The 11,173-nt window shown below is 42.7% G+C and overlaps 1 protein-coding gene across 3 annotated transcripts in view; it reads right to left on the bottom strand.

The window, feature by feature from the left end:
* Window positions 1–1,883: 1,883 nt before the first annotated feature.
* ADGRF5 (adhesion G protein-coupled receptor F5) overlaps window positions 1,884–11,173 on the bottom strand; it is a 73,491-nt gene continuing 64,201 nt past the window's right edge. For all 3 annotated transcript variants that reach the window (XM_039533083.1, XM_039533084.1, XM_039533085.1), the window contains exons 17-18: window positions 8,342–8,426; window positions 1,884–2,651 (exon numbers count right to left, since the gene is read on the bottom strand). In XM_039533083.1, the coding sequence (XP_039389017.1) occupies window positions 2,572–2,651; window positions 8,342–8,426 (165 nt within the window). In that variant the 3' untranslated portion in view covers window positions 1,884–2,571. The remainder of the gene's footprint in view (window positions 2,652–8,341; window positions 8,427–11,173) is intronic.

Genomic DNA, 11,173 nt, shown 5'->3' with positions numbered 1-11,173 from the left:
CTGAGCATTCGAGGCCAAAAGGAGGGAGAGAGGAATACTGCTTGCTCTCATGCATTTGGACCCAGAGTCCAAGCAGCCCATGCACGGGCCAAAGGGCGATCTCACCACCCCTTTTCCCCCTTGCACAGCCATGTAGTGCAAATCAGAATCGTTCCCTCCACTCCAGCTTCCCAAAGGTCCTGGACCATTAATCAGTGAAAAAGCATTTTGATCCCATGCTTATCCAGGCACAGGCAGCTGCTCTCGCACACTCAGACAGATGAGGGCATCGGGATCTGCTATAAAGTCCCATTCCCAGAGGACAATCCACCTTGCAGTGATGCTGTAGGGGAACTGGCGAGGGGCGCACCTAGAGGTGGATGCGGTTATTGACAGCAGTTCAATGTCACAAATTTAGCACAGCAGGCCAGGGTTGATGCTTTCACCTGGTCCACGGCCTGGCACTGCTCTTGCATAGGGAGAGGGCTCAGCTGCCCGTCTGAGGCAGCTTTAGGGAACTTAGGCAGGGCTGAGAATCTTGACTGCAGTCTTAGCCCACGTCCTTGTGCTGGGGATGCGATGTTACATATTCCCCATTCGGTCCCTTTTCAGCAAAGCCCTGAAGCATGTATTTCAATCTGTCCCTGCTCAGCAAAGCCCTGAAACACATTGACGTCAATGAGACTGAAGAAAGCACCTGAAATGAAGCACATGCTCTGTGCTTTAGCAGCATAGGGATGGACTCCTCTGAAGTAGGGTCTTTGTCCTCATTATGAGGCTGGAATAATTTGGCAAGCACACAGCAGTGTTCTCATTAATGCAGGATCCATTTCCTGTTAGCCATTGAAGCTACAACCCTCTTACAATACTTCACACCTATTCTAAGATCTGAGAATAAGGAGGTCATTTCAAAGAAGAACTTTCACACTGGAGGAGACTTTAAAGCAAAAATAAATTGCTGTCGGTATAAAGAATTTGCTTGACCAATACTTCTCTATTTCCCTTCTGCTACCATCCCACACCCCTGTGTAACAGTGACATCTCTCTCCCCACAACATAGGTTTCATCCTACAGTGCAGTCACAGGACCAAATTCACCACATGCATACGTGGGCCTAATTCCACTGAGGCTAAATGGAGTTGCATCCACTGATAATGGTGGTGAATCTGGCCCCTAATCCAGAACTGGGTGAATTTGTGAAATACCTTATGCCAAATTTTGCATGAAGAGTTCCTTTTATTGCAAACAATGTTGTCTTTGGCCATGAGTGTTTTGCAGGCAACTCTCGTAATCCTGGTTTAAGACATCAAAATCTGCAGCCATGGAAACAATTGTGAAGCTACAAATTCAGCATTGTGATAATAATTTACACACCTTTCATCCTGCCTGGCACTCAACGTGTTTTATGGTAGTACTGATCCTGCAAGCCCTCCGAGTTTGGGCCTACCATTGTGGTCAATGGAAGATCACTGAGCGCTTACATGATGGGACCTTATATACATACACCACAGGAATGCAGCCACCCGTGGGGTGGAGTGCAGCAACCAACCATCTCCTAATACATTATATACCCATGAGGAAGGGGGAATTTTAGCTAGGGATATAAGGTAAGCCATCATGTTCTTACAAAAGTCCCATAGGGGGCCTTCAGTATTAAACCAGAGTAAGAAACACTTAGGCCTGGTCTACACTAAGAAGGGGGGTCGAACTAGGGTACGCAAATTCAGCTATGTGAATAGCGTAGCTGAATTCGAAGTACCCTAGTTTGACCTACTCACCCGTCCAGACGCGGCGGGGTCGAACTCCGCGGCTCCCCCGTCGACTCCGCCACCGCCGTTTGCAGTGGTGGAGTACCGGAGTCGACCTCAGCGCTTCCGGAGTTCAAACTATCGCGTCTAGATCAGACGCGATAGTTCGAACTCCGAGAAGTCGAACTCACCGCGTCGACCGGGAAGGTAAGTGTAAACCTACCCTTAGGTTTTTAAGTCACATCTCTGACAGACCTCCCTGTAGTAATCATCAGGGTACTTCAGGTCTCAGAAGGTCAGCACTCTGAGCTAACCCATCTGGGGTTTGAACCTATCATTCCAGGAAGTCTAGATAGCTCAAGCAAGAAATTTAGACTACTAAACCACCTGCCTCCTACAGGAGTGAACAGGAGGGAGAGGATGGGCTGGGATGCACTTTTGTGTATATTTATGCATTTGGCATCATTCAGAAAATTGGAAAAGTGAAATTATTAAGACCATGTGAAGTCTATTGTCATGTAGAGTCATGGCTCAATTCTGTGCAGTGCTGAGCACCTCCACATTGATGCTGACCACCTTCAACTGTCACTGAGATCAAGGGGAGCCTATGTGGAATATGTTTAAAAAAATTTTAGCATTAGTGCTTTTTAACATTCCACATCATGAAACTTCCATACAGGTTAAGTAGAAGGGATGCTTGTTAAAGAACACGCCAAGGCACAGTGCAGTCTGGGTGATGTCCACTTCTCTATGATTCATAGAGTATTTTTTCATTCTTTTGACGTATGGCTCACAAAAAGACCCAGGTCCTTTCACACGTTCTTGGTTCAATATTTGCAACACATCAGTGAAGCTCAGAATATGTGTTGGAGGTGTGCTCACTAAATGAACCTGTTGCTTCTGTGGAAGAAATTTTGTATTTTCCTGAAAAGAAAAAAAACAACAACATGTTTTGGAGTTGAAGACACACTGTACTGGTTCTACGTTCCACGGACCCATCTATCCATAACAAGGATTCCGTCTGGACTGTGGCTACATCACAGACCACAAAAACAACATGACTTGTGATTTGTATCAGATGCTAACACAGACAGATTACGCTGATTTGCATTAGATTAGATTGTTTGAAAGTGACACCTGAATTCCATGATGGAGTTCCAGACGCTGATGTAAATTCTGCTCTCTGTTATGTCTCTGCAAGCCGACTGAGGCCTGGATTCTAAAGTGGGGGACCAATGATAAACTCGTACATTCATATTCAGGTAGGTCTAGATCAGTGTTTCCCAAACTTGGGACACCGCTTGTGTAGGGAAAGCCCTGGGCTGGTTTGTTTACCTGCCAGTACGGCCCTTGGCCTGTGCTGCTTCCAGCAGCTCCCATTGTCCTAGAGCAGTGAACCACGACCACTGGAAGCCGTGATCAGCCAGACCTACGGACGCGGCAGGTAAACAAATCGGCCCGGCCCGCCAGGGGCTTTCCCTACACAAGCGGCGTCCCAAGTTTGGGAAATACTGGTCTAGATGATCTAATCGTCCCGTCTGGCTTTAAACTATACGAATACTTAGGTAGCTAAATAAGTGACTCGATTTTCAAAGTGCTGAGCACCCAGCAGCTCCCATAGAAAGCAATCGGGCTACTTAATGAGGTGCCTGAATACAAATGTGGGAGTATAACTTTAAATACCCATTTGGGAAAATCGTGGCATGGCTTTTAAAAAATATAGGACAAATTCTATTTGGTTGTACTGATGCAATCTTTTTGGCTTCAGTAGGTTCTGGCACTAGATTTTGCCCCAATATGTGGTTAAAAAGACACTTTTAAAACATAATTGTTTGGTATCTATTAAGATCCCTCATTTGCTGCTTTCAGCCCAAACCTTTCCTCATCTCATCTGGATTAAAAAGATCACACCTATAGGGACCAAGTTATTCTGAGTTTAATTTAGAACAATACCTCCCTAAGTATCAATTAATAAGTTAGCCTTAGTAAAACAGCTACCCTATGCCAACAGGTGCTGCTTTCAAGCAACAGCTCAGATCTCCTCAGTCCTAGGTGGTGCAGTGTAGCTCAGAACTATACTAATTGTACCATGTCATGAACATAAGAATGGCCATGGTGGGTCAGACCAATGGTCCATCTAGCCCAGTATCCTGTAGATGATTTTGTATCTACAAACCTTGCCACCTCAGTATTTACCCATTTTTCCAGATCATTTATGAATATGTTGAACAGCACTGATCCCAGTACAGATCTTTGGGGGGGCCTGCTATTTACCTACCTCCACTGTGAAAACTAACTATTTATTCCTACTCTTTGTTTCCTGTCTTATAATCAGTTACTGATCCATGAGAGGACCTTCCCTCTTATCCCATGACTGCATACTTTGCTTAAGAACTTTTGGTGAGGGACCTTGTCAAAGGGTTTCTCAAAGTCCAAGTACACTCTATCCACTGGATCACCCTTGTCCACATGTTTGTTGACCCATGCAAGAATTGTAATAGATTGGTGAGGTATGATTTCTCTTTACAAAAGCTGTGTTGACTTTTCCCCAACATATCATATTCATCTATGTGTCTGATAATTCTGTTCTTAACTATAGTTTCAACCCATTTGGCTGATACTGAATTTAGGCTTACTGGCCTGTAATTGCCAGGATTGCCTCTAAAGCCTTTTTAAAAAATTCTGCATCACATTAGCTACCCACTATCATCTGTTGCAGAGGCTGATTTAAGCAATAGGTTACATACCAAAATTAGTAGTTCTGCAATTTCAGATTAGAGTTCCTTCAGAACTCTTGGGTGAATACCATCTAGTCCTGGCGAATTATTACTGTATAATTTATCAGTTTGTTCTTGTATTGACTCCTCAATCTGGGACAGGTCCTCAGATTGGTCACCTAAATAGAATGGTTCAGGTGTGGGAATCTCCCTCACATCCTCTGCAGTGAAGACCAATGCAAAGAATTCGTTTAACTTGTCTGCAATGGCCTTGTCTTCTTTGAGTGCTTCTTTAGCACCTCAATTATCCAGTGGCTCCACTGACCGTTTGGCAGGCTTCCTGTTCTGATGTACTTAAAAAAATGATTGCAACTAGTTTTCGTGTCTTTTACTGGTTGCTCTTCAACTTGTTTTTGGGTTTGCCTAACTATATTTTTACACTTGACTATGCTCCTTTCTAGTTTCTTCTCTAGGGTTTGACTTCCAACTTTTTTAAAGGACGTCTTTTTGTCTCTAGCTACCTCATTTACTCTATTGTTTTACCCATGGTGACATTTTTTGGTACTTTTACTGTTGTTTTTTTTTATTTGGGGTACACTTTTAATTTAATAATTGCTTTTATGGTGTTTTTTAAAAGTTTCCATGCAGCTTGCAGGCATTTCACTCTTGTAACTGTTCCTTTTAATATCTGTTTAACTAACCTCCTCATTTTTGTGTAATTCCCCTTTTTGAAGTAAGATGCTACTATGGTGGTTTTCTTTGGTATTTCTCCCCTATAAGGAGGTTAAATTTAATTACATTAGGGTTGCTATTACCAAACAGTTCAGCTATATTCACCTCTTGGATCAGATACTGTGAGTCACGAAGGACTAAATCAATAATTGCCTCTCCCCTTATGAGGTCCTGGACTAGCTGCTTGAAGAAGCAGTCATTAATGGTGTCTGGAAATTTAATCTCTGCATCCCATCCTGAGGTAACACACACAGTGTGACGTTATCTGATTACAATATGACCATATAGATCATTGTACAAGATTTGCTGCAAGTATATAACAGTGGTTGCAACAAAATTTGTCAAATGAGGTGTCTATGAAAAGGTTATGATTTGCTGGTTATGACTATGCTATCTGGATGTATCATTTTTGTATGTGAAGTTATAGGTTTTGGCTCTATACTTGGATTTCAAATATTTGCTCCTGGGGTAATGCCCATGAAGTAATTAGCCAGCACATCTTGGAGGAACTATTCAAATTGAGTAGCCCATCAAAAAACATTTAACTGACAATGAACCATGGGAGATGCCTATATACACTTAATGAAATTTCCTGCTGTGACTAGGCAAAATGCATGGACATGTGACTTGCCCATGTGACTTCAAACTGCATCTTGTTGTTGTAATTTTCCACAGTAAGAACAATGGGATGCCCTCCACAGGGCAAAAGCTATAAAAGGCCCTGGAAACACCTCCATTTTGTCTTCAATCCTGCTTCTTACCTCTGGAGGAATTTTGCTACAAACTGAAGCTCTGAACAATGGCCTGAATGACCCATCCAAGCTGTGGATGTATTCCAGTGACTTGACCTAAGCCAGCAGTTTATTCCATCACTGCTACAATCTTAAACCAAGAACTTTGCCATTACTGTATGTAATTGATTCCTTTAACCAATTTTAACTCTCATCTTTCTTTCTTTCTTTCTTTCTTTCTTTCTTTCTTTCTTTCTTTCTTTTTATGAATAAACCTTTAGATTTTAGATACTAAAGGATTGGCACCAGTGTGACTTTTGGGTAAAATCTAAGTTATATATTGATCTGAGTTTGTGGCTGGTCCTTTGGGATCAGAAGAACGTATTATTTGATGAGGCTGGTTGTAAAGAACCACTCATCTCTGAATCCAGTGTTTTTGGTGGTGATATAAGAACTGGACTGCCTGAGGAAACTGCCTTTATGTTTTCTTGTTAGCCAGTGTTGTGAAACAGGAGTTTAATGTTGTGGCTGGTTTGGCATATCTTATACAAGAATAACCATCAGTTTTGGGTTTTGTTTGCCCTATTTCTCAGCAGTTCGTCCTGAATTTGGCTTCCTCAGTTATGACCCACTTAAGCACCATTACACACAGACAAATAGGAATAGTTGAAATCCTCAATATTATTGGGTTTTCTGTTTTTGTAACCTCTCTAATCTCCCTGAGCATTTCACAATCACGATCACTGTCCTGGTTAAGTGGTTGGTAGTACATTCCTACTGCTATAGTCTTATTATTCAAGCATGGAATTTCTATCCACAGAGATTCCATAGTACTGTTTGGTTCATTTAAAATCTTTATTATGTTTGACTCTGTTTTTTCACCTATAGTGCCACTCCCCCACCAGTGAAACCTACTCTGTCGTTCCTAAATATTTTGTACCTTGGCATTACCATGTCCCATTGATTATCATAATTCCACCAACTTTCTGTGATGCCTGTTATATGAATATCCTCGTTTAATACCAGGCACTCAAGTTCACCCATATTAGTAGTCTTCTTGCATACGTACACAAGCACTTATAAAATTTATCAGTAGTTAGTTGTTGGCCTTCTTGTGACGTAATTGAATGAGACTCTTTTTCATTTGACTGTTTCTCTTCAATTTCTACCTGTATTTTATCAACTTCTATCCTCTCCTCTTATCTAGGATATAGAGCATCCCCTTTAATAAATCCTCCCCTAAGGGATGTGTCTGTCTGAACCGTGTGCTTTTCTGCACCTGTCGGCTTTCCCTCAGGCCTTACTGTAAAAACGTCTCTATGACCTTTTTAATTTTACATGCCAGCAATCGGTTCAGTTGGAGCCCATCATTCCTGTGTAGGCGCCTCCTTTCCCAAAAGGTTCTCCAGTTCCTAATAAACCTAAATTCCTCCACCAGACAATTGAGACCCTATGGTTCTGCCTGTCTAAGTGGCCTTATGCATAGAACTGGAAGCATTTCAGAGAATGGTTTCAGAGTAGCAGCTGTGTTAGTCTGTTTCCGCAAAAAGAACAGAAGTACTTGTGGCACCTTAGAGACTAACAAATTTATTTCAGCATGAGCTTTCGTGAGCTACAGCTCACTCCGAAGAACTGAGCTGTAGCTCACGAAAGCTCATACTGAAATAAATTTGTTAGTCTCTAAGATGCCACAAGTACTCCTGTTCTTATTTCAGATAATGTTTCCATGGAGGACCTGGACTTTAATCTCTTACCTAGCAGCCTAAATTTGGCCCCAATGACCTCTCTCTTACTTTCCCTATATCATTTGTACCTATCTGTACCACAACCACTGGCTCCTCCCCAGCACTGCACATAAGTCTGTCTCTATGTGTTGAGAGGTCCGCAACCTCCACACCTCGCAGGTGTGAGAGGTCCGCAACCTTCACACCATGAGGTTCTCCCAGTCATCACAAACCCAACTACCTATATTTCTAAAATCAAATCCCCCATTACTATTGCCTGTCTCTTCCTAATAACAGAGGTTCCCTCCCCACGAGGGGTATCCTCGGTGTGAGAAGATACCATGGCATCACCTGGAAGGATGGTCCCAACTACGGGATCATTTCTCTCTGCTCCAGCTTGAAGTTCTCCTTCCACAAAACTTTCTTTTTTCTCAACAGCACAGGGATCAGACTGGGGGTGGGACTGTTCTACTGTGTCCCGGAAAGTCTCCTCTATGTATTTCTGTCTCCTTAACTTCTCGAGTTCAGTTACTCTGGTCTCAAGAGCCCGTACTTGGTCTCTGAGGGCCATGAACTGCTTGAGATGACTGATTTTTTTTAGAAAAAAATAATCTAATCAATTTTTAAACAAACCTTAATAGAAAAGGATTTGAAAGGACAAAAAAAATCCTGTCTGTTGTCCTTGTTATCACGTAGCCATTGTCACATACCTGCTTTGCCAAATAAGTTGTTTAGTGCTTCTGAGAATGGAGAGCTCATGGAGAACACGGGGCCAGAATCACCCAGGGACGTTGACTGTAAGATGGAAACTGGTTTTAGTTAAAAGTCAGGAACATTTTCTGCAGCTACATTTTAAAAGACTGTGAATAGAATGCTGTTCAGTGGAGCACACAGGTGGCATATAAATGGGGTGTTGGGCAGGCTAGATAAAGGGGCCTTTTAAACCAGCGGTTCTCAACTAGGATGACCAGACAGCAAATGTGAAAAATTGGGACAGGGGGTCGGGGGTAATAGGAGCCTATATAAGAAAAAGACCCAAAAACTGGGACTGTCCCTATAAAATCAGGACATCTGGTCACCCTATACTCCACCAGAGGCACACATATCCCTGTGGGTACCCAGTGATCTTCCAGGGCTTACATCAACTTATCTAGATACTTGTCTGGTTCTACAACTGGCTACATAAAAAGCTCCAGCGAAGTCCATACAAACTAAAATTTCATACAGACACTGACTTGTTTATATACTGCTCTACATGCCATACACTGAAATGTAAGTACAACATTTATATTCCAATCAATTTATTTTATAGTGATATGGTAAAATGAGAAAGTCCCCAAGTTGTCATTAACAGTGTGATGCTTTTGTAGTGTTATGTTTGATTTTGTAAGCAAGTCGTTTTTAAGTGAGGTGAAGCTTGTGGGGTACACAAGACAAATCAGACTCCTGAAATGGGTATAGCAGTCTGGAAAATTTGAGCACCACTGCTTTAAAGCAATCTACTGCAGAGGGAATAGTGATGCTATTGAGGCATCCAGTAGCATTCAACCTATCAGCACAAATTAGAGCCTTCACTTCTCTCTGTGTTTGCTTTCTTGTGGCTTGCTCTGTTTGGACTGGATTGTGGTTTTAGACTGAATTGTTTGTGTGTGTGCTGTGACTCTATTATTTGTCTGGCATATTCTTCAGCCAGGAATATGTACATTTATGGTAATGATCGTGGACAAGAGAGAAGCAGACAGATTAAATTTAAAATAAAGTACAAGACACAGCCACAAATAGCCTTTGCCTAAATGGCGCATATGATATATGGGGTTAGACTACAGGACCTTTCACTCCAGACAGCACAGGGCTTCTGCCACTTGAGCTCAAGGAGAATTGCCATTAGCATGGCCAATAGCACTATGCCTGGCATCCTCTTTAAGTCAGTCATCAGCGGATGAGATTACCACAAGCATTTCAGCAAGTCTGATTCCATCCACCAGAGGGCAGGTGGAACACAAACTATAAAACAAATGGTATTTTACAGAGGGGCAAGGAGAAAATGAGTTTATCTTGCTGGAGATGAAGGACATTTCCTTTATGGAAAAGTCCCATAGCATTTTATAGGGCTGGAACCAACAGGGTTCTCCAGAGATAAAAAGGGGTTCAATAGAAACACTCTAAAAGCCTATAGAATGTAATGAGATCTCTGCAATAGATCGGTTTAAACTTTCTATAGCAGGGTCCTCATTCCCTATTAAGTGTGATAGTGTTTTTATAAGGTTCATTAGACTGAATGACTGTGGAAGAAAGGATGCAATTTAATAGATTTGAAACACAAGTCCATAAGGTTATCAAGAAAGAAGATGAATGTGAATTAATTATTTTTAAGAAGGATGGTCACACAGGGCCTGATCTGCTTTGCTTACTCTCTCCTTATTGGCAAAACTCCCATTGAAAGGGGCCAAAATCCTGAAGGGTGCAACTTCCACTGATGTTGCTGGGAGTTTGAGTTGGCCCAATGGGGGCTTTTCCTGAATCAGGAGTGAGTAAGGAGTGTGCAATTTTAGTTAGGCTGCTCATTTCTGATTGGAGTGGAGCACTGGATGAGTTTCCAATCGAACACTATTACCCATTCATATCAACAACCCAACCAGTGGCTGCAGATTAGCAGGTACCAGATGAACAATAACATATTTTTTTTAAAAGCTGTATGGAAATGTTTCAGCCTGACAGGAGGCAGACACGCTCTTTACAAAGGGTCTGTAGTGAAGGTGTGTTGGTGAAGTCCTCTGTCAACCCACGGAATAGGTACAGCACAGGCAGGCACAGTGCAAGCTCTCCTGAACTGTCTGGACAAAGCGCCTTAAACCTTTATGTGGAGGTATCAGCTCTGCAGTGTATTTCATCCTGGGATTCTAATGTGCCTGCCAGCAAGGGTGCTAATTCGTATCAACTGCAGCAGTGGCTTCACGACAGCTATAACTCATTCTTAATGCATAAACTCCATTGTCTCTCATAGGCCCATATTTCTATGAATTTAACCATTTAAAAATGTCAGGGCCATAGGAATGGCCATACTGGATCAGACCCGTGGTCCATCTAGTCCAGTATCCAGATGCTATAGAGAGAGGTGGAGGAAACCCTGCAGTGGGAAATTCTGGGATAAATCTGTCTCTGGAGAAAGTCCCTCCTGACCCCCAATAGTCAAGGCATGTCCACACTGCATCTGGGAGTGACCCTCCCAGCCCAGGCACACAGACTCACGCCAGTGGGACTCTCATAGCTGTGTAGACCTCACAGCTTGGGCTGGAGCAAAGGCTCTCAAGCTTGGAGGGGAGGAGGTTGGAAGAGGTGGGCATGAGAGCCTGAGCTCCAGACTGAGCTGCACTGTCAAAGCAACATCTACACAGCTATTTTTAGACTGCTATTGTGAGCCCTGCTAACACGTGCCCTTCGAATCTGTCATGCCCAGAAGCATGTGGATTTCTATCCCTTCCTGTTTGTAGTCAGTGGGCACTTCCCCCAGAATCAGGCACCCCATTTTTTTCTATGGCCCT

Source organism: Mauremys reevesii, linkage group 3 (assembly GCF_016161935.1).
Source record: "Mauremys reevesii isolate NIE-2019 linkage group 3, ASM1616193v1, whole genome shotgun sequence".
In the NCBI taxonomy this organism is placed as follows: Eukaryota; Metazoa; Chordata; order Testudines; family Geoemydidae; genus Mauremys; species Mauremys reevesii.
Note: the sequence above shows the minus strand (reverse complement) of the source record. Positions and strands in the feature narration are given on the sequence as shown.